This window comes from Gossypium hirsutum, chromosome D09 (genome assembly GCF_007990345.1).
Source record: "Gossypium hirsutum isolate 1008001.06 chromosome D09, Gossypium_hirsutum_v2.1, whole genome shotgun sequence".
NCBI classification, from domain to species: domain Eukaryota; kingdom Viridiplantae; phylum Streptophyta; class Magnoliopsida; order Malvales; family Malvaceae; genus Gossypium; species Gossypium hirsutum.
This window is the reverse complement of record NC_053445.1, coordinates 45,856,115-45,880,379: the sequence shown is the minus strand read 5'-3', so window position 1 is coordinate 45,880,379 and position 24,265 is coordinate 45,856,115. Positions and strand designations below refer to the sequence as shown.

The 24,265-nt window shown below is 33.4% G+C and overlaps 4 protein-coding genes and 1 long non-coding RNA gene across 5 annotated transcripts; 4 read left to right on the top strand and 1 right to left on the bottom strand.

Annotated features, from left to right (window-relative positions):
- Positions 1-2,517: 2,517 nt before the first annotated feature.
- LOC121220946 (uncharacterized) lies at positions 2,518-3,970 on the bottom strand. The gene is made up of 2 exons (XR_005918219.1): positions 3,846-3,970; positions 2,518-3,378 (listed from the first exon to the last, which is right to left on the bottom strand). It is a non-coding gene; the product is annotated as an uncharacterized lncRNA (long non-coding RNA).
- Positions 3,971-4,934: 964 nt separating this feature from the next.
- On the top strand, positions 4,935-7,944 carry LOC107891043 (heat shock cognate 70 kDa protein). Its single transcript, XM_016815688.2, has 2 exons — positions 4,935-5,293; positions 6,011-7,944. Exons 1-2 carry the CDS (start codon positions 5,080-5,082, stop codon positions 7,735-7,737), a joined length of 1,941 nt encoding a protein of 646 aa, XP_016671177.1. The 5' UTR covers positions 4,935-5,079; the 3' UTR covers positions 7,738-7,944.
- A 2,324-nt stretch (positions 7,945-10,268) lies between these two features.
- On the top strand, positions 10,269-11,173 carry LOC107892496 (RING-H2 finger protein ATL79). The gene has a single exon (XM_016817572.2). It carries the CDS (start codon positions 10,458-10,460, stop codon positions 11,004-11,006), a length of 549 nt encoding a protein of 182 aa, XP_016673061.2. The 5' UTR covers positions 10,269-10,457; the 3' UTR covers positions 11,007-11,173.
- A 595-nt stretch (positions 11,174-11,768) lies between these two features.
- Positions 11,769-13,349, top strand: LOC107891044 (RING-H2 finger protein ATL33). Its single transcript, XM_016815689.2, has 2 exons — positions 11,769-12,625; positions 13,001-13,349. The coding sequence occupies exon 1, from the start codon at positions 11,889-11,891 to the stop codon at positions 12,609-12,611; it is 723 nt and encodes a 240-aa protein (XP_016671178.1). The 5' UTR covers positions 11,769-11,888; the 3' UTR covers positions 12,612-12,625; positions 13,001-13,349.
- A 1,330-nt stretch (positions 13,350-14,679) lies between these two features.
- Positions 14,680-16,695, top strand: LOC107891045 (dof zinc finger protein DOF2.4). Its single transcript, XM_016815690.2, has 2 exons — positions 14,680-15,309; positions 15,492-16,695. Exons 1-2 carry the CDS (start codon positions 15,259-15,261, stop codon positions 16,449-16,451), a joined length of 1,011 nt encoding a protein of 336 aa, XP_016671179.1. The 5' UTR covers positions 14,680-15,258; the 3' UTR covers positions 16,452-16,695.
- Positions 16,696-24,265: the final 7,570 nt, after the last annotated feature.

The window sequence follows — 24,265 nt, the reverse complement described above, 5'->3', positions numbered from 1 at the left end:
TTTTGAGTTTAACAATGGGAAGAATAAAACTTCAGGGCTTATTTCTTATTTCTATTTATATAGTTTGAAATACATTTATTTATTATAATTTTAAGCCCATTATAATAATTTGTATAAATTCAATTAATTTTAAGTCCATTCTTTAATTTTTGAATATATTTTGGACCTACATAATATATTAGACCTATAATATTTTATTATTAATAGTTTTAGTTAATCGGTTAATTCGATTAATTATTCTATTTCAAATCGAATTAACTGTTAATTGAAATTTCAAAAATTCATTGACTGAATTAGATTTGATGGCCGATTGTTTAAAAGAAAAAAAATTGATTAGGTCAATTAATTTAGTTAAAACTAAATTATGTACACCCTTACGCTATAAATTCAATTGTCACACTGAAACTTGTTTAACCTTCTTTCAAGAGAGAACTCTCACGTAAACCAAATAGAAATAATCCAACATAGATCAAAACTGAAGTCTAAACAATTAACAATCTCTAACTTAACAAACTTCCTATAAGTAAATATGTAATGTTTTTCAAAGGTACCACATGACTCAAATCGACTTCTTTCAAATGATCCACACTTAAATATCCTATAACACCCCAATCTCGAAAACTTTGGTGTTCATCTTGTTGTTGATGAAAAGAGCGGTGGTGCCTTGGAATATCGAATATATCAAGAAGCAAAGCATTTGCATGAAAGCAGTGAGGATATCAAGAACTAAGCATTAGCATGGCACAAGGCTTTGTAAGGGTGTGGTTGGACCTTCCTAAAAGTAAGTCATTCTGTTGCTTCCATATGGTCGACGAAATACAAGTAAATTTCATTGGTTCAACACTGCTAATATCTTTGATGTGGAGCCATTGTTGAATCCATCATGCTATGGAATTCAATTGGAGTTTGTAAAACCAAATCAGACAAACCTAGTGAAATGGCAACGTCTAAAGACGTGTTCAGTTAATATTCTCCTCTTCTATGTTACAAAGAAGGTAATGTTCTGTGCCTTAATGTTATATTTCTTTAGTTCACTATGGGTTGCAAGGCAGTTGTTGCAAAATTTTCACAGGAAAATGATGAGCTTAAAGAGCAACTTGATTTGCCACATAACTTTCCCATTAACATTGTTCTGGGTTCTGGTTCGTTGATCATGCCTTTGTCTAGAAAATCCCATGATTGTTTTCCTTCTAACAAGCTTGTCATCACTTATAAATAGAAGTTCTGGACAAGCAGTCCTTGAACCCTTCTTGTCTAGGAATGTATTGTAACTATTCCCTCCAGTGTCCATGGGCGGGTCCAACAAAAATATTAGTCCCGTTTGCTAGACCTAGGCTTGAAAAATAGGCCTAAAATTTTACCTAAATTTAGCTCGGATAAAATGCTAAAATCCAATCCCGGCCCGGCTCGCCCGTATTAATTTAAAAAAATATATAAAATACATCAAAAATACTAAAAACATTAAAATAAATGTTTTCCAACAAATTGAAAATAAATTTAAAACAATGGTTACTTAAATAACATTAACATAAATGTAACTTAACAAGCAAATGTGAAAAATAGTAACAAAATTAACAATAAAATAAGAGTTATACAATATTCAAATTACAACAATAAAATAGTAACAATATAATTGTGAAATAGTAGCAAAATAGTAAAAAAAACAAGAAAATAAAAAAAAGTAAAAAAGAAGCCTTACTCGAGACCTAGTGTATTTTTTAAACGGGTATTTTTTTTATCCAAACCTATTTTTTGGATCTATATTATTACCCAAACCCTCACATTTTTCGGGCGAGCACTCGACTCGACCACGAACAATCTACTTCCATGTCTTGAAAACAAGATTAATAAAGTCAGTTGTCCCTGTTTGAATGTAATTCAAAAAATACCTAAGCCACTTTCATAACATCCGTATTTTAAATGATGAGTCTAGCCATCAAAACACATTTATCTGACTTTTTTAGGATTTTTTTTCAATTCAAATGGTTTCAGATTTACCTCTTTGTGATTTTTAACTACACAACCCATACTTAAAATGCTGATATGGAAATTAAAGTTTAATTGTTAGCATATCTTCAATTAACAAGAACTTTATTTTTAATAAAAATAATTTAGAACTTAATTTTTAATTAAACAAGTAAATAAATTAAATTTGAATGAGCAAAGAGGTGCTCATGGACCGGGCCCATAAAAAATTTCAGTCCATTTACTAGGCCCGGGCCCGGCCCGGCCTGAAATATGGGCCTAATATTTTGCCCAGGGCCGGCCCGTGAAAAAATATGAAGCCCAGGCCCGGCCCGGCCTATTTTTTTTTGACTTAAAAGTTAAAACTAATTGTTATTAAATTTATATCAAATATCAAATTGTAATTTTTTTGTATATAATGAACAAAAAAATAAAATAAGATTACTTATTTGAATTTAATTACAAACAATAAAATCTTAAAAATAAAAAATGATTATAATATACAAGTAATCACAAACAATTAATTTGAATTTAATTACAAACAATCAAATCTTAAAAATAAAAAAATAATTATAATATACAAGTAATTACAAACAATTCTGGCAAACCTTGCATAAAAGAAAAAGAACATTGATTTTATGACCAGTTGCTTGAGTCTGCATAGTAATCCAAGGCTTAGGCAAACGTAATTCAGTCTTAAGCCAAGATAAAGTAGGCAATACCTGAATTAGCCAAGATAAAGTAGGCAATAACTAAATAGTGATGAACACAAAGTCAATTGGCATTGGTCCAAACTATGATAAAGAGGAGCTACTCTTAGCAACTAGGAAAAATATGACATAAAAAGACATCAACTTAATATTTTTCCCATGAAGCAAAAAAAGAACATTTTAACACCATACATCAATGGCAAGCAAGACCAAGTCATTTTGCCTCTATATTAATGGCTTTTCCAGCAGCAATCTGAAACACAACTCCATAAGTTAAGCTATCATAAAGATACAATTATGACTATAATAGTGCTACAGAGCTTTATAAACTTTAAAATACAGCAGCCAAGTACATTCAAATAATAAACTTGAGCAAAAGGCTACAGAAGAAAAAAACAAACTTTAAAATACAACAGCCAAGTACATTGAATAATCAATGCCCATATTGATAAAGAGAAGGCCAACAACCACAATAATGAAGAGACATTTAAGTCATCTAAGAACAAACATAAGCATCCATGTTAATCAGATTCACCAAGACCATGCAACAACTTATAGAAAGATATAGAAAAAAAAACGCTTATGAAAACAACTAAACATGAAAAAAATACCTGCATATATCGCACAACAGTACTAGTATAATCAACAGCTCTCCTTTGGGTCAGCTTTCTCATTCTTTTCGCAGCAAAATTGTCACCATGAGCTGAAAGAAAAATAAAAGAATTTTGTCAGAACTAAAATTTAGAAAGCCTAACTTCTCTGAATTGTAACTCATCTAAACAGGACATATCCAACAAATAACTAGAACGAACAACACAAATGAGGAAGGTACTAGAATCAATAACCCAAAGAAACAGTTGATTTCTATGTTTAGCCCAACCTATGTCTAGGCTGTTCACAAAACTAGGACTTTAAAACAGAGTCCCATTTCTAATCATCTAGGTGCCAGCAGAACAGATGGAAATTTGCACAATGTAAACAGTATTAAAATTTGCAAGGGAGATTTAAGCAACACAATCTCTCAGCAGGTCACAAGCAAGAAAAGAACAGACACATCAAATGAAATTATACATCTACGGTCACAAGCAAGTGAGGGAACTGATTCGAATAAAAATGAAAATCAAAAAGCACAAAGCAAAAAACAAATTCAAAGGTTAACAGCAAACTCACCTTTGAGAAAACGAAGAAGGCTAGAAGCGGTGAAACACCGTGGAGTCGTGGACGTGGAGTCGTGAATCGGTGGAGGTGGAGTTGGATCTGATTTGGGGGGAAAAAAGGGAGGGAAGGGGTTAGAGATTTATCTGGGGTCGGGGGGAAATGGGGAGGGGAAGGGAAATGGGAAATGTATTAATGACCAGAGGTGTTCATGGGCCGGGCGGCCCGGCCCGGCCCGACGGTCCGCTCGAAATATGGGAGGGTTTGGGTAAAAATATAGGCCCGAAATATGGGCTTGGGCAAAAAAACGAGGCCCGATTAAAAAATGGGCCGGGCCTCGGGCACCACTTTTTTAGCCCGGGCCCGGCCCGAATAATAAATATTTTTATTTTTTATTTTTTAACTTTAAAATACTTTTAAAATACTTTTTTTTAAATTTTTTTAATTTTAATATTTTTTTAAAATACTTTTTTTTAATTTTAAAATATTTTTAAAATACTTTTTTTAATTTTTATTTTAATTTTTAAAATAAATTTTTGGTATTTATTTAAAAAATGGGCCGGGCCGGGCCCATGCTTATGAATTTTTTCCCGGGCCGGGCCTGGGCAAAATTCTAGGCACATATTTCGGGCCGGGCCTGGGCCGAATTTTTTTCTAGGCCCGGCCCGGCCCGGCCCATGAACACCTCTATTAATGACAAATAAAAAATAAAAAAATTATATTAATTAAGCCAAAAAATTTTTACCCGAGGCTCGGCCCGTTTTTAAAATGGGCCTAATTTCTTACCCAAACTCATATTTCGGACCTATATTTTTACCTAAACCCTCTCATATTTCGAGCGGACCATCGGGCCGGGCCGGGCCGCCCGACCCATGAGCACCTCTATGAGCAAGGGACTACGGAAAGAATTAGACCTACCATTTTCGTTTTTCTATATGGAATCTTCCTGGACGGTAATGGGCCAATGAGAACAGAACGTCAGATTTGAATGGACGGACGGTCCTAAATCCCGTCAATATAAAATTCACGACGTGGCGATATTTTATTGGACTTTTAAGGAAAAAATATGGGACCATTAAATAATTTTTCTAGACTCTAGAAATCAGAACATTCTAGAAATGAACTTAGAAAATCTATATAGACCAACTCCTTTTCCCTCCCACTTCAACTTGAAAGTTGCAACCTTCGCCGCTGCTTCTTTCTCTCTTTTATTATTGTCCGTTGACACCGCAAATAGAAGAGAAGAGTAATGGCCGGCAAAGGAGAAGGTCCAGCGATTGGGATTGATCTCGGAACAACTTATTCTTGCGTTGGCGTTTGGCAACATGATCGTGTTGAGATCATCGCCAACGATCAAGGTAACAGGACCACGCCGTCTTATGTTGGCTTTACTGATACCGAGCGTTTGATCGGTGACGCGGCAAAGAACCAGGTCGCCATGAACCCCTTGAACACCGTATTTGGTAAGCTTTAACTCTCTTTTTTTTCTCTATTCTTTAAAATAGTCTTTTACTTTCATTATTTTTTAGATCTCGTGTTTTTGATTGTTTTTGGATCTATTTAGTTTAGTTTAGATCTATAATAAGGTTAACTTTTAGTACGTACAAAGTTAGATCTGAACTTTACTAGGATAGCGATGGATTTAGTTAGTTATCGCTGTTACTCAAGCTTAGATTCTCGTTCAGATCTGATCTAAAACCATTTAAGTTTAGGTAATTTATCTCTTCAATGCTGTTACCTATTTCGTAAATGAGACTTGTTGGTTAGGTTTGCTGCTTAGCAGTTTAAAAGGAGAACGAAGTTGTTTTGATGATAATAGCGTTCCTTCATTATTTGTTGTTCACAAGTTTGAAATATTATTCAAGATTTATTTTTCCTGTCTAGTTCTAATAAGATTAGTTATAGTATGTAAAAACAGAATATACGCTGATAATTATTTTTGCGTAATGTGTTTTTAAGATTATAACTTCAATTATGAATTTAACCATACCAATCTATGTTGCCATCTAAGTATTTATAATCTGTATATCACCAATGTTTTAAACTGAATATGTATTTCTGATATGATGTTCCTTTTGTGATTGGTTAGTCATGTAATTTATAGATTGAGGGGTTATCTTCTTGGCTAAATTTTCTTTTAAGTTTGTTTTGGCTTAGTTAATGTGATTTTATATTTGTAGATGCAAAGAGGTTGATTGGTCGTAGATTCAGCGATGCCGCTGTTCAGAGTGATATTAAATTGTGGCCATTCAAGGTCATACCAGGATCTGGTGATAAACCGATGATTGTAGTTTCTTACAAAGGTGAGGAGAAGCAATTTGCCGCTGAGGAGATCTCGTCTATGGTCCTCATAAAGATGCGTGAGATTGCCGAGGCTTACCTTGGCTTTACGGTTAAGAATGCCGTGGTTACTGTCCCTGCATACTTTAATGACTCTCAGCGTCAGGCTACAAAGGATGCTGGTGTCATTGCTGGTCTTAATGTCATGCGTATTATTAATGAGCCCACTGCTGCTGCCATTGCTTACGGTCTTGACAAAAAGGCTACCAGCGTTGGTGAAAAGAATGTCTTGATCTTTGATCTTGGTGGTGGGACTTTTGATGTATCTCTTCTTACCATCGAAGAGGGTATCTTTGAGGTGAAGGCCACTGCTGGAGACACTCACCTTGGAGGTGAAGATTTTGATAATAGAATGGTGAACCATTTTGTGCAAGAGTTCAAGAGAAAAAACAAGAAGGACATTAGTGGCAATCCCAGAGCTCTTAGGAGGTTGAGGACTTCTTGTGAGAGAGCAAAGAGAACTCTTTCATCCACTGCCCAAACCACCATTGAAATTGATTCCCTGTACGAGGGTATCGACTTCTACTCAACCATTACCCGTGCCAGATTTGAGGAACTTAACATGGATCTATTCAGAAAATGTATGGAACCAGTTGAGAAGTGTTTGAGGGATGCCAAGATGGACAAAAGCAGCGTCCACGATGTCGTGCTTGTTGGTGGTTCTACTAGAATTCCCAAGGTTCAGCAACTTTTGCAAGATTTCTTCAACGGGAAGGAGCTCTGCAAGAGCATCAACCCAGATGAAGCTGTTGCTTATGGTGCTGCAGTTCAAGCCGCTATCTTGAGTGGCGAGGGAAATGAGAAGGTGCAGGATCTGTTGCTCTTGGATGTCACCCCGCTGTCTCTCGGTTTGGAAACCGCTGGCGGTGTGATGACTGTTTTGATTCCGAGGAACACCACCATTCCCACCAAGAAGGAGCAGGTCTTCTCTACATACTCAGACAACCAGCCTGGTGTGTTGATCCAGGTGTACGAAGGTGAGAGAGCAAGGACAAGGGATAACAATTTGCTTGGTAAATTCGAGCTCTCTGGTATCCCACCAGCTCCCAGAGGTGTCCCACAGATCACAGTGTGCTTTGATATTGATGCCAATGGTATCTTGAATGTGTCCGCCGAGGACAAAACCACTGGGCAGAAGAACAAAATCACCATTACAAATGACAAGGGAAGGCTTTCGAAGGAGGAAATTGAGAAAATGGTTCAGGAAGCGGAGAAGTACAAGTCAGAGGACGAAGAGCACAAGAAAAAGGTGGACGCAAAGAACGCGTTGGAGAACTACGCATACAACATGAGGAACACAGTGAAGGATGAGAAGATTGGTGCCAAACTTGCTGCAGCAGATAAGAAGAAGGTTGAAGATGCAATTGACGAGGCCATCCAATGGTTAGACAACAACCAGCTTGCAGAGTCAGATGAATTTGAAGACAAGATGAAGGAATTGGAGAGCATCTGCAACCCCATCATTGCCAAAATGTACCAAGGCGCTGGAGCTGACATGGGTGGCATGGATGAGGATGCCCCAGCTAGTGGAACCGGCGCAGGCCCCAAGATTGAGGAAGTGGACTAAGAAATTTCTCTCCATTCTTTTCGACCCTTACATTTGTTCCTTTAGTCGTTTCATGTTGGTTTCTTTTTTATTGGACTTTAGACATGTTTTTGAGGATTTTGTTTGAAGCCAATTTTTGAGTATTTTAGTTATTGGAAACATTGAACTCTGGTGTTATTGCCGGGTACCTTCTTTGTTATACAAATTTTCCATTGTTTTCCTTTTGAATCTTCCATTTTTATTTTACTTTTTGAAATTTCCGTTCTTAATTTTTAGTTCAATTGTCTTGGGATGTTTTATTTTTGCTTAAATGGCAAGGATGCAAATTTATTAACACCAGCGTTTAATTGTTGTCTCGTAAATTGATTATTTTTTTTCAAAAAATAATCAAATTAAGGTTCAAAAAATGCATAGTTATTTAAATTTTCTAAATTAAAGAAAAAAGAGGGAGATAAAGATGGGATATGAAATACTATATAGATAGATTTGATCGAACATGAAGAACTAGAGGAGGGGATGTCTCTGTTCATTTCTAGGCGATAATTGATGGGTTTTTTCTCCCACTCTGAAAATTTCTTTTTATCCTACTAGAGATCTACCATCAATCTCCACAACTTGCTGCAAGTTTCATGTTGAAAAATATTTGAATAGCTTCTATATAATTTAATTTGGGTCCATTTAGATAACTTCAAGTTATTTCAACTTCAAAAAAGTTTGACGCCAATAATAAAATTTTTTATCAAAATTGAACAAACTTTTCGCATTTAGAGAACAAATCTATTTTCACAAAATAACATTTAATTCATCTTAATTAGTCAAAATCTTATTAAATTAATTATCCTTAATATAAGGATACAAAAACTTAGCTCATATCTTCATGGGTTGGATATCTTAATATATAAGGTAAATAGACCACATAAAAATTCTTGAAAAAATTCTTGCTTGCTTCAATCTTTTCTCCAATAATAGACACAAAGTTGACTACACAATATCCTCAAAAAGATGCAAGCAAATCATTAAAATCTTTTGGTCAAACATGGTAATAAATAAGACAAGTTATGTGCTTGGGGAAGTGATAGAGGAAGTGAGAACTTCCCTTGGCATAAAGACGGCCACTCTAAAAATTCGGTGGACGATAAAATAGAATTAAAGGCATAAGTGGATATTCTTATACTTTACACTTCTTTTTATTAAGTCAAAAAAACATATCAATGGAAAAAGTTGCTTTTGGGAACATAATGAGTTTATTAAATACAAATAAATTAATATAATATGTTTATTAAGTTCAAAATAAAAATATTTATAACTTCTAAAACATCAAAATCATTTGAATATGTTTAAGCTTACATAACTTCAAATAATTTGAATCCGAAAAAATCCGAGTACAAAAAATATGATTTCAAGAAAAATATGAGCTTGAGAAAGCTCAAGCCGAGAATATCTAAGAAAAGTTAATCTAAGCTTAACATAATCTAAACTTGAAATAATTCAAACTCAAAGACAACCAAATTTAAGCACGCTTAACATAATCTAAACTTGAAATTATTCAAACTCAAAGACAATCAAATCTAAGCACTCGAATCCGCTGCATTGGTTTGTCACCTTTAATAAGCAGAGGAACAATACTAGTAAATATTAAAAAGTTTAAACAATTAATATTGAGATGACTTTTTGTTGAGAATAATTATATTATCTTTTTCAGCATCAATAGTAAAAAAAATTATTCCTCAACAAACTAGCATATTGGGATGAGCCCGAATTTGACTATCTTTAAATTCGGTTTATTTCATGTTTGAATATCTTAGGCTCGAATAAGCTTGAACTTGGATATTTTTCAACTCAAATTTTTTGGGCTCAAAGTTTGTTGAGATTTAAATTGATTGATTATAAGTTATAAATAAACATGTTTTAAATTTAGTAAATATATTATATTGAATTTTGTTTTTTAAATTTGAAATCTAATAAACTCATTATATCCCAAAGCATTTTTTTTACTGATTGAGTTACTGAATTAATAAAAAATTGATTTTCAGATTTAATTTAAGAATTTTTTTTTCAAAATTCAATCTATTAGGTGGTTTATATTTTTCTATAAATTAAAAAAATATGATGAATTGATTTAATTTAATTTATTTTTTTATCAATATTAATTCTTCTACAATTAGTATAAAATTGCAAAAAAAAATTATAATTCTAATAAAAATTTATAAGATATAAAAGAATACGCGGCGTAATTGATAGAAGGGCACAAACTATTTGTGTTCATTTTAAATATATTTGGTGTGAGATCCAAGTTATTATTTTAACACTCAAATTAACAATTAAATTATATTATATTGATATTTTAAAAATTCAATTATTGTAATTTGAGTTGTATAATACAATTAATCTTACTTTCTTTTTCCTTTAAGCTTAATTATCCCAAAAGGCATCAACAAATTTTAACATATAATGAAATTTAAAAATCAAATTTGAATTTTTTTTTTAAAATGAAAAAAAATAAGGTTGAACTAAATTAAGTGAAGATGGTTGATTTAGACCTGCGAAGGCTAAAGATGACACGGCGTTGCCACCAATTTTCTGAATCTAAAAATGGATGTTTTCCCCGTTAATGACCGTGGCACCCACGTTTACGGTTACAGATGATAGTGAAAGTGAAGCCTTTAATTTGTAAGCATTCTCTTTTTCTTTCGTAATATATACATACAGTTTCTAACACATATAACCTCAACTCTCCCACCATGCAATCTCCACCAATTTTAACTCCTCCTACGATGGATGACGACGACGACGGCGGCGGCGGTCGTGTCTTCCGATTTAGCCCGGTTCTCGTCGGCCTTCTTGGAGTCATTGCCGGAGCCATCGTGGTGGCTACTTATCATTTAGTTTACACCATTTGCACATGCTTCCGCAGGCCCACGGTGGAGACCGACAATACTACTACCCAAGATGTTGTTGACCAAATTCCACGGGAAAGGCCTCGTCAAAGAAACAGAGGTGCTTCCACAATACCCACTTTGATTCCCATTTTTAGGTACAGCAAAGATTGCAATGAAGATACGTGTGCCATTTGCTTGGGTGATTTCAAGGACGGTGAGCAGATTCGGGTACTGCCAGATTGCTTGCACTTTTTCCATGTGGGATGTATTGATAAATGGCTAAATTTGCACTCCAATTGTCCACTTTGCCGCGCTGGTACTTCTCCCCCGCAGCAGGTGGCCGTCTCTTTGCCGGAATCTAGCATATCGATATCTACGGGACTTGGCAGATTACCGGATTTAAGGGTTTAGCTTCTTTTATTTTTTTGTCTCTCCAAATGATGAAAACGATGGGGTTTGAAGCTAGTTTGATTGGATACCCTTTTATTGATGATTGTTTATTTGCTTGGAAGTGACTCAAAGGGAGAAAATGCCCTGTGAATGAGATAAATATATAAATTTTGATTTTGAAACTTTAATTTTGGTTTGGAAGATACTTTGTATTGGGCCTACTTAATTCATTACTATGGGTCAATAGCTTTACTTAATGTTGCTTACAACAATTTGGGCCTACTTTGGAAGCACTAGACTGATCTACTTTTTTGGGTCAAATCAAAAGTAAGGTCCTTTCAGATATACTGTAAAAATAATGGAGACAATAAGATTAAATATTATAACATAAGACAAAAAAAATTAAACACAAAATAAACGTCCATCCAAAAAAACCCTAAATTAAATATTTTAAAAAAAATAAATCTTACAATTTTAAAATAATAGAATTATGATTTATTGTTATTGTAATGATCAAGAGGATATATATTCGAATATTTTAAGTACGTATAAAAAATAATTAATAAAATCATAAACATTAAAATTTAAAACTGTTTAATATTATTTTAAAAAAATGTATAAATGTCTCAACTTTTATATCAAAATTGCTTTTGGGGCATCTGTGCTTTTTTTAATAAATATATTGATTTTAAAATTAAAAAAATTCAAGTATCAAAACATGCGTTGCTTTCATGATGTTAGGAGAAATTTGTCCCTACCACAACCCCACATTTTCTCCTCAATTATTGCTTTTGCAAATTATTAAAATATATATATACATCAGCTCGACAAAAATAAAGCAGCCTCAAGTTTTTTTTTTATGAGTCTTTTACCATCGAATTTTTCTTTTTAATTCATCTCCTTATGATGGCGAACTCACCTACTGTTATCCGGCCACCGCCACCGTCACCACAACCACCGCCACCCTTCTTTTCATCATCATCACCACCACCACTTTCTCTGCCTGATAACACCACTAGCAGTACTATTATCCCATCACCCTCGCCGTTACCATTCTCTTTATCACCCCAAATAGACCCCATAGGTCAAAACGGAAACATTTCCATAGTGAGCATCAATCCACCACCACCTTTCCCTGATTCACCGAGAAGCGTTGATTTGTCCCCACTCGAATTCATTCTTGCTCTTATGGCAGTCATAACGATCCCAGCTATAGTCTACGCTTTCTTTTTCGCCGTCAGGTGCCCTCCTTGGTCTTCCGACGAACGCCAAGACAGGTCCAGGGACAACCATGGAAGTGCTGTCGAAGTAACCGAGAGAAGGGAGCCTGTTTCAGGTCTTAAGTATCGAAAAGAAACTCACTCTAAAGATATGGGCAGTGATTGCCCCGTTTGTTTATCTGTGTTTGCTGATGGGGAGGAAGTAAAGCAGTTGAGTGGATGCAAGCCCTCCTTCCACGCTATTTGCATTGATTTATGGCTTAACAATCACAACAACTGTCCAATATGCCGAGCTAATGTTGCCGTAAAGAGGCCAAATAATAATCGTCAGCCGCCGTCTGGTTCAACTTCAGTTAGACAAAGTGATCATCATCAAGGTCTGCCTGATGCTGCCAGCTTGGTTTAGCATGCATGTCTAATGTAAGCTGCATTGTTGCTCAAAATTTTGTTGTTTTTAAGTAAGAAAAGGGGAAAAAAAGGGGGGGGGGGAGATTCGGCTTTTCAATACTTAAGCAAGCAATTGATTCACAGGTTTTAGAAATAATTGAACAACTTGGATGGAGTTGGTATAAATGGAAGTAATTGAGTTGCAACCCACTTGGTCTTTGTAATTCCTTGATTTCTTTCTAGGGTTTTTCCTTTCTATCCATGATTGTGAATAGCGAGTAACATTTTGTCCTTTATTTACCAAAAGTAAAAACAGTCGGAACCCAGCGGCCGGCAAGATCCACGTTTAATGTTTGACATTGATAAAGTTGTATGTTTTTTTTTCCTTTTCCGAATGGTTAATTGAAGGGATTCAAGGGACAGCAATAAAGGGGGAAAAATATGCTACCTGGTTACGCGGTTTACAGGGCCCATTCAGGGTGCCGGAAAGAGCTCTCACAGGGAAAAAAAAGAAAGTAAAGATTTCTATTTTGTGGAATCCGGATGGTGGTGTTTTTGCAGCAAATTAAGAGTGTCTTGAATCTTGAAGTTTTGCTTTGCTTGGTGGATAATGTCAATTTATTTCATGCTTTGATTGGTGTTGGGATGTGTCTCAAATCTCGATACCATGCCAGCTTATCTGAAATATGTTTCCATTGTAAATTACAAAATCTCACTTGGGTTTAAATAAATAAAATACCCATAAGGTTGGAGAAAATCTGACATACTCTGAAATTCATGGGAGCTTCCTAATACTCCATGGTTTCTCAAGCACATTCAGGGTATACGAATAGGCCCCTGAATTTATCCCTTCATAATACGGTCTTTCAATGCCCTGCAGGAAATTTCCTTAGACTTCCATCATCAGATTTTAGTTGTACGCTTTATAATGTAAGAACAAGAAATGGTACCCTTTGTTGGGTTATATAAGATAGAGATTTGAGATCATCTTCCGAAACCAGCACCCTACCACTCTTAAACTTAAAAAGGTATTGGAATTTTGCATAATTAACATAACATGTGAACAGAACCCCAAAATGGGACGATCTAAAAATTCAATAGAGGAAGAGCTGATGCCAATTTCTGGCTCATTGGACCCAAAATTTATCATGAAGATTGAACTAAATTTAGCCCATTCAAGATTACTGGATTTTGGAGCAAAGGCTAAGCCTAGTGTCGACAAGTCTCTGGACCGTATTATTAGCCTCTCTCTCTCTCTCTCTCTATTTTTTCTTTTTGGTCGAAGCCTTTAAATAATATCCCCAAATAGAAAATATAGTAACTTTATTTTCCCTCTCTATTTACTTTCAAATATTACAATCTAATAAGATGTGCAGTCCATCCGACAAAAAATTATCCTACAGGAATTAGCTTTGGCATCTTTTATTGACCTCAAAAAAGTAAATCCAATCTATCAAAGAAAACCGATCTTACTTGTCTGACCACCTCCCTTCTAACACGGTAAACTTCATCCTGTTTTTCTGCTTTTTTTTTTCAATCTTTGCGTTTTTAAAATGGTTTAAAAATGAAATTACAGTCCTAATCAGTACTGTAAATTAGAACCCAAGACTTCAATAATCAACTTAGACATTAATGTTAAGCAAATTTAAAACATGTAAATAAAAATTTAAACATACCTATATCCATTATATAGGTAATTTCAATTAGATTAAAAAATAAATAATGCCATTAAGATTTAAAAAAGGTTATTTTTTTAATACTTCAAATCTAAATTATAGATGAAATATGTATAAATATATTTCAAATTTCCAAACTAATTGATATAAGTTTAAAAAATTAATTAAAATATTTAAAATTTAGAGAGAAATTTAAAATCCCAAATTTTAATGGGAAATGATTAGGGAATAGGGATTACAGATCTGAGGTAGGTTGAAAAATGGCTGAGGACCAAAACGGCAACAATATAGTGCCGCATCATAGAGCGTAAGAAAACACGCACCTCAAAAGGAGCGTGTGGAAGAGCACTGAAATTTATAATATTCCCATGCAAAAATAAAAGAAAAGCAGTGGGGGAAGAGGAACAGACCGGACCGGGGGGGAAAAAAGGGTTTATTGGGTCGGTACACTTTGGATTGCTGCACACCAGCAAAGCACCCCCTATGAAGCAACTTTATTTTACTTAAAATATTCCTTAAGTCTTAACAAATTACACTTAACTTAAATCTCACCCTAATTACATTATTTTACTGCATCACATCGCATCACATCACACATTTTTATAGCATTAATACAAATATTTTAAAGGATGGCATCGAGTTGCTAACATGAACTGTGAATGACTGCACTTAGTCTGTGAAGCATAAGAAAAGAGAAGAAAAGAAGCTTATAGATTAAGAAACATGAGCTTCTCCAAACCCTAAAAAGCAATAAAACAAAAAGAGTGAAGTGAGAAGGAACAATAAGTTGATTAGTATATAGATTAAATATACTATATATAAAGGACCCTCCTTTTAATTTGTTTTTTGCTTCTCTCTTTCATTTCCACACATCTCTCTTTTCCCTTTCTCTCTATCACTAATCTCTTTGTTATGTGATTCTCCACTATTACTTGTATCTCACAAAAACGCAACAAGCCTTTACAAAAGGAAAAGAAACATCACATAACCATGGTTTTTACCTCCCTTCCAGCTTATCTTGATCCAGCCAACTGGCAACAAGTAAGGGTTTTTTTCCTTTCTATTTTTTGTTCGGATTTGTTCCAATGGTTTCTTTGCCAAAAAAGCAAAAAAATAAATTCAAAAGATAAATATTCCTATTACTTTTGTTATATCTTGCTGAATATACCATGTATTTTATTGCCTTCATTTTTGTTGTTTGTGTTTCTTTGCGTTTTTTACAGCATCCGAATCATCCAGCTGGTGATGGTAGTGGCGCTAACGCTCATCAGCTCCCTCCTCCTCCTCCACCACCGCCGCTACCAGCTCCTCAACCACATGGAGGGGGTGGAGCAGGCTCGATCCGGCCCGGTTCTATGGCCGATCGAGCTCGTTTGGCCAACATACCGATGCCCGAAGCAGCATTAAAATGCCCAAGATGTGAATCCACCAATACCAAGTTTTGCTACTTCAACAACTACAGCCTCACTCAACCCCGACACTTTTGCAAAACTTGTAGAAGGTACTGGACTAGAGGAGGTGCCTTGAGAAATGTTCCGGTCGGAGGTGGATACCGGAGGAACAAAAGAAGCAAAGGGAGCAGCTCGAAATCTTCGGCCAGCGGTGACCGACAAACGGCTTCGGGTTCTTCCAGTACAATTTCTTCAAACAGTACTGGGAACACTGATATTTTAGGCCTTGGACATCAGGTTCGCCCACAGAGGTTCATGACCCCTTTGCATCATCTTACTGAATTTGGTGGCAGCGATCATATTGGGTTGAATTATGGGACCATGTCAGCTCCACTTGGTGGAATGAATGACTTGAGTTTTCAAATGGGAAGCGCTTTAGCTAGCGGCAGTGGCGGTGCTACTCCCGGCACTTCACTTTTGACTATGGCTGGTTTGGATCAGTGGCGGCTACAACAACCCCCACAATTTCCTTTCCTAAGTGGTTTGGAATCTTCTCCCGGGATGTACCAATTCGAAAGTGGAGGCGGCGGTATTGAGGCATCCGGTTATGGAGGTGAAGCCGGTCATCATCAGGTTAGGCCTAAGATATCGAGCTCAATAGCAACCCAAATGGCTTTGGTGAAAATGGAAGATAATAGTAATAACAATAGTAACCAGCAAGAACTGATGAATTTGTCAAGGCAGTTTTTGGGGCTTCAAGGATATGATCATTACTGGGGTGGAACTGCATAGTTTCACCTCTTCATCTACAACAATTATGAACACAAATTTACTTACTTTCCAACTCCAAATGTCACCAATATGATCAAAAACTAGATTTGGTAGGCGTTTCTTTTTTACTAGAATTGGTAGGTTTCAATGTATGTGTTGGTTTTCCATAGTGAGTGTATCGGTTTATAGAGCTTGTATCAGGCATATACGTACTGATGATAAAGTTCTGAGCAAAATATATATTTGTTTTAGTTCTCTAGTTTCACATTTGATTCCTGTCTCTTGATGATTTTCTTATAATTCCTGCTACCAAATTAATGTGGCTTAATCATTTCAATTCTCCAAATTAATTAAGCAATCAAAATTTGTTTTCATTTTATTCTCAACTTCAAGGGTGTGAAGCTTTATTATCAAGTCTTATTTTTTAGTGTTACTTAATAATATAAGTCTACCGAAATATCCAAAGTTTCGTTTCGTCGTATTCAAATATATATATCGTTTTACAATTTACACTTTTTACAACTTATTTTATCAGAGAAGAATGTTCTTCTCTGATTGTTGCCATATATAGTACCCATCCTTGTAATTCATATCAATATTTTCCCAAAAGTAGAATCTCTTTATATAGGGTACTATTTTTTTTTTGGAATGACAATTGACCAAAAAATAATATGCTTCTATATGTAATTTTCAACGATCCATCCACATAATCGTTTTTACTTGAATAATTTCTCCATCTCTATTTCAGTTTAATTATGTCTTTCCCTTTGTTTGAATGATTACTTTAGCCATGACTTTTAGCTTACAATGTGTTTGATATTATTACATTCTTCTTGTATAATGCCACAAATGTGATCAAGCTGCAACAATAATGGAGCATCTATTTGGAGAAAAAGCTCAAGCTTTTATTGTCACATTGTTGATAATCATCTGCAGAGCATCTATTAGGAGAAAAAGCTCAAGCTTTTATTGTCACATTGTTGAAAATCATTAGGTATTCAACAATTGAGAAAGGATTGTATGAAACTGTGATTCCACGTCATTCTTATCCATTTTCAATGAGAGAATGACAAATCAAATTTTTTCTCTTGATTTTTAGTATTTTTAGTTGAATTTAAATTTTATCAGGAGAAAGAAGTTAAAAATTAGAAAGAAAAATCTGATTTGTCATTCTCTAATGGGAAGGACTAAGGATGACGTGGAATTATAATTTCATACAATCCCTTCTCTTCGACAATTATATTGGTCTTAATTGAATCTAGAGACAAATTAGATTCAACCTCCTAATAAAAGGCAAGTTGTTCTAAGATTGTTTTCTACTTTTAGAACTCAAAAACCTTATTTAAAAATAGTTAAATTATTTATTACTCGCCCGGCATGCATTTTGGTGTGTATGTATATATTGGTAATGATAATATATGAAAGAAGGTGATAATTAGGTTAGAATCATGCATTGTAAATGAAAGGGGGAATCATTTTGTAATAATTTGAGAACGTACTTGTTTGTTGAGCCGTGAGGAAAAAGAAGAGGAGTGAAATGAAATCATAGCTATGAGTAGTATATGACAAAACCAACATTTTTAACGAATTATAATTACAGTAACAATAATATGTTTTAATTAATGTAAGGACAATAGTCTCAAAAGACTCCAAAATCTCACTCAAATCTATATAACCAAAAAATCAACATAGTATTCTTAAAAATAATTAAAAATAATAAATAATAAAAGAAGAGTGCCAACACAACAGGGTCAAAGTAAGAAAGGATAGTAGTGGCTTTCGGACAAGAGAATGGAATGTCTGACCCAATTCCTAAGTTTGACGCGCGTGAGCGCAGTGTTTGGTATCACGTCTCACTATGAGACAAAGTACTGGGTTTGTCAGCATGTGGACCTGACTGTTGTGTCTTGGTCTCCGTGATTGGATCTTACATAGCACGCGCTTCATGGCTGCAGGTTCTTTACCTTTTTTTTCAAAAATACAAAAATTATTCATATTATTCTGAAAATTTAAATAAATAAAAAATCATCTTTGTCATGTTTCCTTCTCTCTTTCCATTTGATCACATTACTGACACAACAGACACTCTCACCCTTCACTGTTGGGTGCTTTGGTATAAAACACATGCAGGACTTGACTTGACTTGACTTCATTTCCTCCCCTACTACCAAATACGGCTGTATGCATCTCTTAGCTTAGACTTGCAACAATCCATCCAAGATTTATTTGTTTTAAACTACTTTATCTTGTTGATGGAAATTGTTGCTTAGCACTTACCTAATGTGGTATATAAAGAAAGATAATTATAATTGCTTATATATTTATTATTAAATAACAGTTATATTTGAATCTCGTGTGTTGGTTTGATGATCAATGTATTCATTATCTCAAGTATAGTTTGAGTTCAAGTCGCGTTAGTTACGTTGCTGTTAGGACATTACCCTCTTTTTATAATTCACAGAAAAAAAAGAATTATATTTGATGCATGGATATGCATACTTAGTTAACCAAATGATATCACATTATGAGAAAAGTCTTTAAAGAAAAATTGAGTGTTTTAGGAGTTTGAGTGTCTAAGCTTAAGTCTCATTATGCACTAATGTCATATGTGAGTATTCCCCAAATTAATTTGGATTTACATGTTATCCTTAATTTGAATATAATTTCATTTTCCAGTCCATTTTACTTTACATTAAATTTATATTAGTTTTAGCTTATGAAACATATATTATTTGTATTTGTATAAGTAATTATATGTGCAACTTCCTTAAAAAAATAAATTTAATAAAAGTCCAAGGGTTTTGTAAGTATAAACAAAAGTTATTTAATTACCATTTCTAAACAAACAATGTATAGCATTTAAGCAATATTTAAAGAACCCTCTAATATACCAATAACTTCTTAACCTAATAGTAAGAATTGTATGTTATAAGGATGAGAATTTGGGTTCGACTCCAAACAAATCCATTCTCCTCCCTCGATAATCCAAAAAAATATTCTATATATTTAAGCGATCAAAAGGGTATTGGATTTGATATATTTTATGACGAAAAGAATAATTTAATTGGATTCTCTCTTTAGATCTACGAAAAAAATAGAGTATGTGTTTAAAGCTTTTTAATAGTTTTAAAATTCAATCGGCTGAGTTCATCTTCTTTGTTATGATATACAGTTTGAGTTAATTACCATTTACGTCTTGTAAAAGATGAGTAGTTCAAAACATTAATTGTAATGAATTTCGAATTCATCTATTTTGAATGAAGAGGTTTTTTAATATTTCAAACTGTAAAGGTAGGAGTGTTTTTTAAAGGCGGGTATGGAGTGTGCGCTTGCCCTAATTTATCTCGCCTGAAATTATTATTTTATTTTTATATATAAAAATATTATAATATATTTACACAATTAATCCTAAAATATTTGAAATATTTATAAATTATCATATGTGTACATTAAAATTATCTGAAATAATTAATAAATATCAAATGATATTCACAGTTTAGAAAAATCACATCAATGAACTTAAATCTTAGTAGAGTAAATGATAAATAATTATTATAAAAAAAAAACATAATGATATGAATCCTAGCCATACTAGTACCTTTTCGCAATATATGTTAAGATCCTAATTGAAAGTTTTAAATTGTCCGGTAAATTTGGTTTGATGTCAGCAGAAAGCTGAACAAAATATTCAGCAATATGGGGCTAAATGTACAATTAAGTAAACAACCTAAAAGGTGCAATGACTAAAAATTAAACCAAAATCATGATTAGAAATCATGGCTGTTGGTCCAATGCACATAACCAATATACTATATATTGAAAAAAAAAAAGGAAAAGGAAAGGAAATTCGTCTATCATTGCAGTTTCTTAACCAGAACTTTCCCTCTATTATCTAACCACAAACATCTATATGACAAAATGATATATACTAGTAATATTGTTACTCCACCAACCCTAATAAAAGATAAGAGATATTAAATATAATTCTTAATTAAAACTCATTAATTGAATCTATAGACTAACTAATTGAGTGTTAGTATTAAAACTGTGGGAATCTGGGATTGGGTCATGTTGGAAGAAAGGAATAGGGGAGAGTGCTTTTTGCAAGAACCAAGGCAGCTTACCAAGAACGAATAAAGCATATTCAAGACCGTCAAAGGTAAAGCTTTTTTTTTTCCTCTCTCTCTCTCTCTCTTCCCCTTCTAAGTCGAGACAAATAACAATGTTATATAGTTTGGTTGGTCGGTCGGTCAGACATCATCCTCGTTATCTTAGTAATCAAAGCAATATGTTTATATAATTTTAGAATGATCCCGAAATTGTCGATATTGAAATTAACGTTAAGAAGTGGAAGAAAGAAAGAAAAAGAAAATATAGAAAGACCGTACAGAGAGTAGTAGTAGAAAGAAGAAAGGAGGAGGAGGGGGGGGATAATTGGCTCGGAAATCCAAGGGACAAATCAAATCTAAAAACTAAAACAGAGTAGTGAATGAAGGTTGGGTTTGGCATCCCATGTTAGATGGGAGGCACATGGAAGTGTGTGCAGAGGCAGCAGCTTTCACTTTTGCAACGTACGTCAACATGTATGCCCTAAGAAGCCGATCTGATTTGATCTGATCAGATCCCCCCAAAACTACTAAGAGTGACTGAGATTCCAACTTCTTCTCTTCTGGATGTCCATCACGTTCTCCCACATGTGCTCTCAATCATGCACATGCATGCATGGCATCGCATCGCATCGCATGCCCCATGAAATTTTAGATTCCCCAGGCGCCTCTCTCTCTATCTCTCTCTCTCTCGACCCCACCTAAATGACCCATATTTATTCAGGCTCTGCTAATGTAGTTTCCTTAACAGCCAAAGATCTATATCAGTGTCATGGAAGTTAAACAAATACTACTATTTACTAGCTGGATTTAAAAAAAAAAAAGCTTATGTGATATGGTAGTTTTTTCGTAAAGGTTTGTATTGGTTTTGACTCACGAGTTGTTTCAAATTTGGGTTATTCAAATTTGTCAATAAAGGGGTTTTTAACTTTTATAATTCAAGTTTGAAGGTAATACTTGGGTTTGTGTCATTTGAAGTTATATGTTAATATAGTTTCGAGTTTGAATAATTTTTTATTGCTTTTTTTCAAGTTTGAATTATGAGGATTGAAATTGTTAACCTTTTATAATCAAATCGAATTAGATTAAGTTCATACCTCTTTGAATTCAAATAAAAAGCTAGAAGTTGAGAAGAATTTCTTAATTAAGATTACGTTGAAGTAGAATTTGAAATTCTCAAAAGTTATTAGGATGGGTGTGAAATAAGGACATTGCATGAGCCATATGTAATTCCCTTTCCTTAGCAAGCTAAAAGAACAAATCCTTGTACTCAATTTCAAAACAGTGTTAATAATTAAGGGAAGCTCTGGTTGCTTGGCTGTTTTCTTCATTTGATCTCAATACTTCCATTTTTGTGGCTGGCTTTGTAGTTTTCTTGGCCCCCCACTGATAGATGTCTTTTTTTTTAGGTGAGTAGCATCCTAAGATGTCACCTTTTTAGCTGTCCAAAGAAAAACATGGTTATGATATGACCAATTAATACCCCCCTGGGGTTGGCACTAAAATTTTCGTCACCAACATGCATCATTAGCTTATGTTGTTTTAGTCTTTGACGGATATGCCGAATCTAGGTGGGCATTCCTTCCATCAATATAGTTTTATATGATTAAATTTCAATGTGCATGGGTCGAAATAATATTTTCTTAAACATAAATTATTAGGGCTTAGTCCTTAAGGCATCGCCTACATGGCATGATTAAATAAAAATTGTTGACTACTAATTTATGACTCACAAATGCACGTGCATGAATATTAGCATTATCATGTTAATGAAGAATTAGTGAATGTGGAATGTCAGCTAGCTACATGATTCGTACTTATTTAGCTGTGATTTTTATTTTTTATTTATTAATCCCTTTAGGTGTGATTTTTACATAGGATTATGTATTCTGAAAACAAAGATTATACGTAGGTTTTGATTTATTAGTTATTTCAGTAATATAATATTTCATTAAAATGATAATTTTTTTAGTTAAGTCAGTACATTGTATAAACATATCCTAGAAATATTCGCCTTTACACTCTCTTCTTCTTCTTCTTCTTCTTCTTCTTCTTATTATATTTTTCGGAATGACTCATCAAAAGAAGAGTGGAATAAAATAAAATAAATCAAAAAGAGCTTGGCTTCTAGGGCGTTTTTGTTGTAATTAGCACCACACATTTGCATGGAAATGAAAATGGAAGCTTGCGAGAGGAACCACTCAATTTGATTCTGATTGTTTAAATACAAATCCAGAATTTTTTTTTAAATTAAGTACATAGGTTGTCGTTGGATTCAAATTATAGCTTTAATTTTCGCCCAAATACATCACTAATTTTTATTTGAATAAAAATTAAAATTTATTAACCTTTAATTTATATTTAAATAAATCATTAATTTTTATTCAAGATAAGTGTTTCTTTAGATACAAAATCAAAAGGTAAAACGTCTTTAAATAAGTATAATAAAAATGTAAAAGTAGACTTTTAAAAAATAATAACAATTAAATGAGGTATTTTTAGTATTTTAACCCATTTCTTTCATTCTTTTACTAACACAAGTAGAGCCCACACATACACCGGTGGGGGGAACACAAAACTTTGTTTGACCCATCATTATCAGGAGTCAATGAAGCAAATTAAATCAAGATTAATAATGCTATATTAATTTAACTAAACTGATTAAGAAGAATTAATAGGTGAGCAATTAGAGCATAGTCTCTAATCAATTTGTTGAGGGTGCGGCGATGAATACGCTAACATATGGCCCCCATACCCTTAAGGTTCATGCTGTGTATCTTAAAAATAAATATTCATGCTGTGACAGTAACATCAGATTTTTTTTAACTTAAATTTTAGTTTTTATATCTTAATTTTGAAATATTAAATTTCTGTACTTTTTATTTGATAATTTTGGTTTTTCTGTCTAATTTTGTCGTTATCATTTTCAACATATCGACATGGAAATTATAATAAGATAGAATAAATTTTTTAGTCCTTAACATTTATATTTTCTATCAATATAGTTCTTACTTGTTCAAAAAACACATTTTAAAATATTTCTAAAAATTATGAAATTAATAAAAACTCTTTAAACATTGAAAATATATTAAAAATAAATTTTTTAAAAAATTTAAAAACTACAAACAATTTATAAATAGTTTTACTTTAAAAAAAACAATATTTATTCATTGAATAGTAATAAGGGCTTTTTAAAGTTTGAGCCATTAATTTAATTGATATTAAGGCGAATACGTTTTTTTTTCTAATTTAATTCAAATAAATTATATATCAAAAATATTTTTATTTAAATTTAAATATTAACATTTTCAATATAAACATTGAAACTAAATCCAAATACATTATATAAAAACTTCAAATTTTAATTACTTACCTTTTCTGAATAAAAATTGTGTACCTATGAATTTGGCAAAATGGGCCTCTTCTTCGGAGATCAGGGAGACAACTCCATCCCTTCGGCCGCCACCGAAGTTAAATGAAACTAAAATCATTCAAAGGAAAAGGAATAAGGGAGAAGCTTGCTATAAATGTATTAAATCAAATTTTCACATACAAAAGTAAGAAATTAAAATTTATATAAAAAAAATTAATAGGTACTAAATGTACTAAAGAAAGAAATTTTTTTATTGGGTTAGTGTTACCAATTAATCGGGTTTTAGTTAGTTGAAAATTGCTAAATACCCAATTTTTTATCAAGTTTATTACTTTGAAGGTGTTTTTATCTTCTTA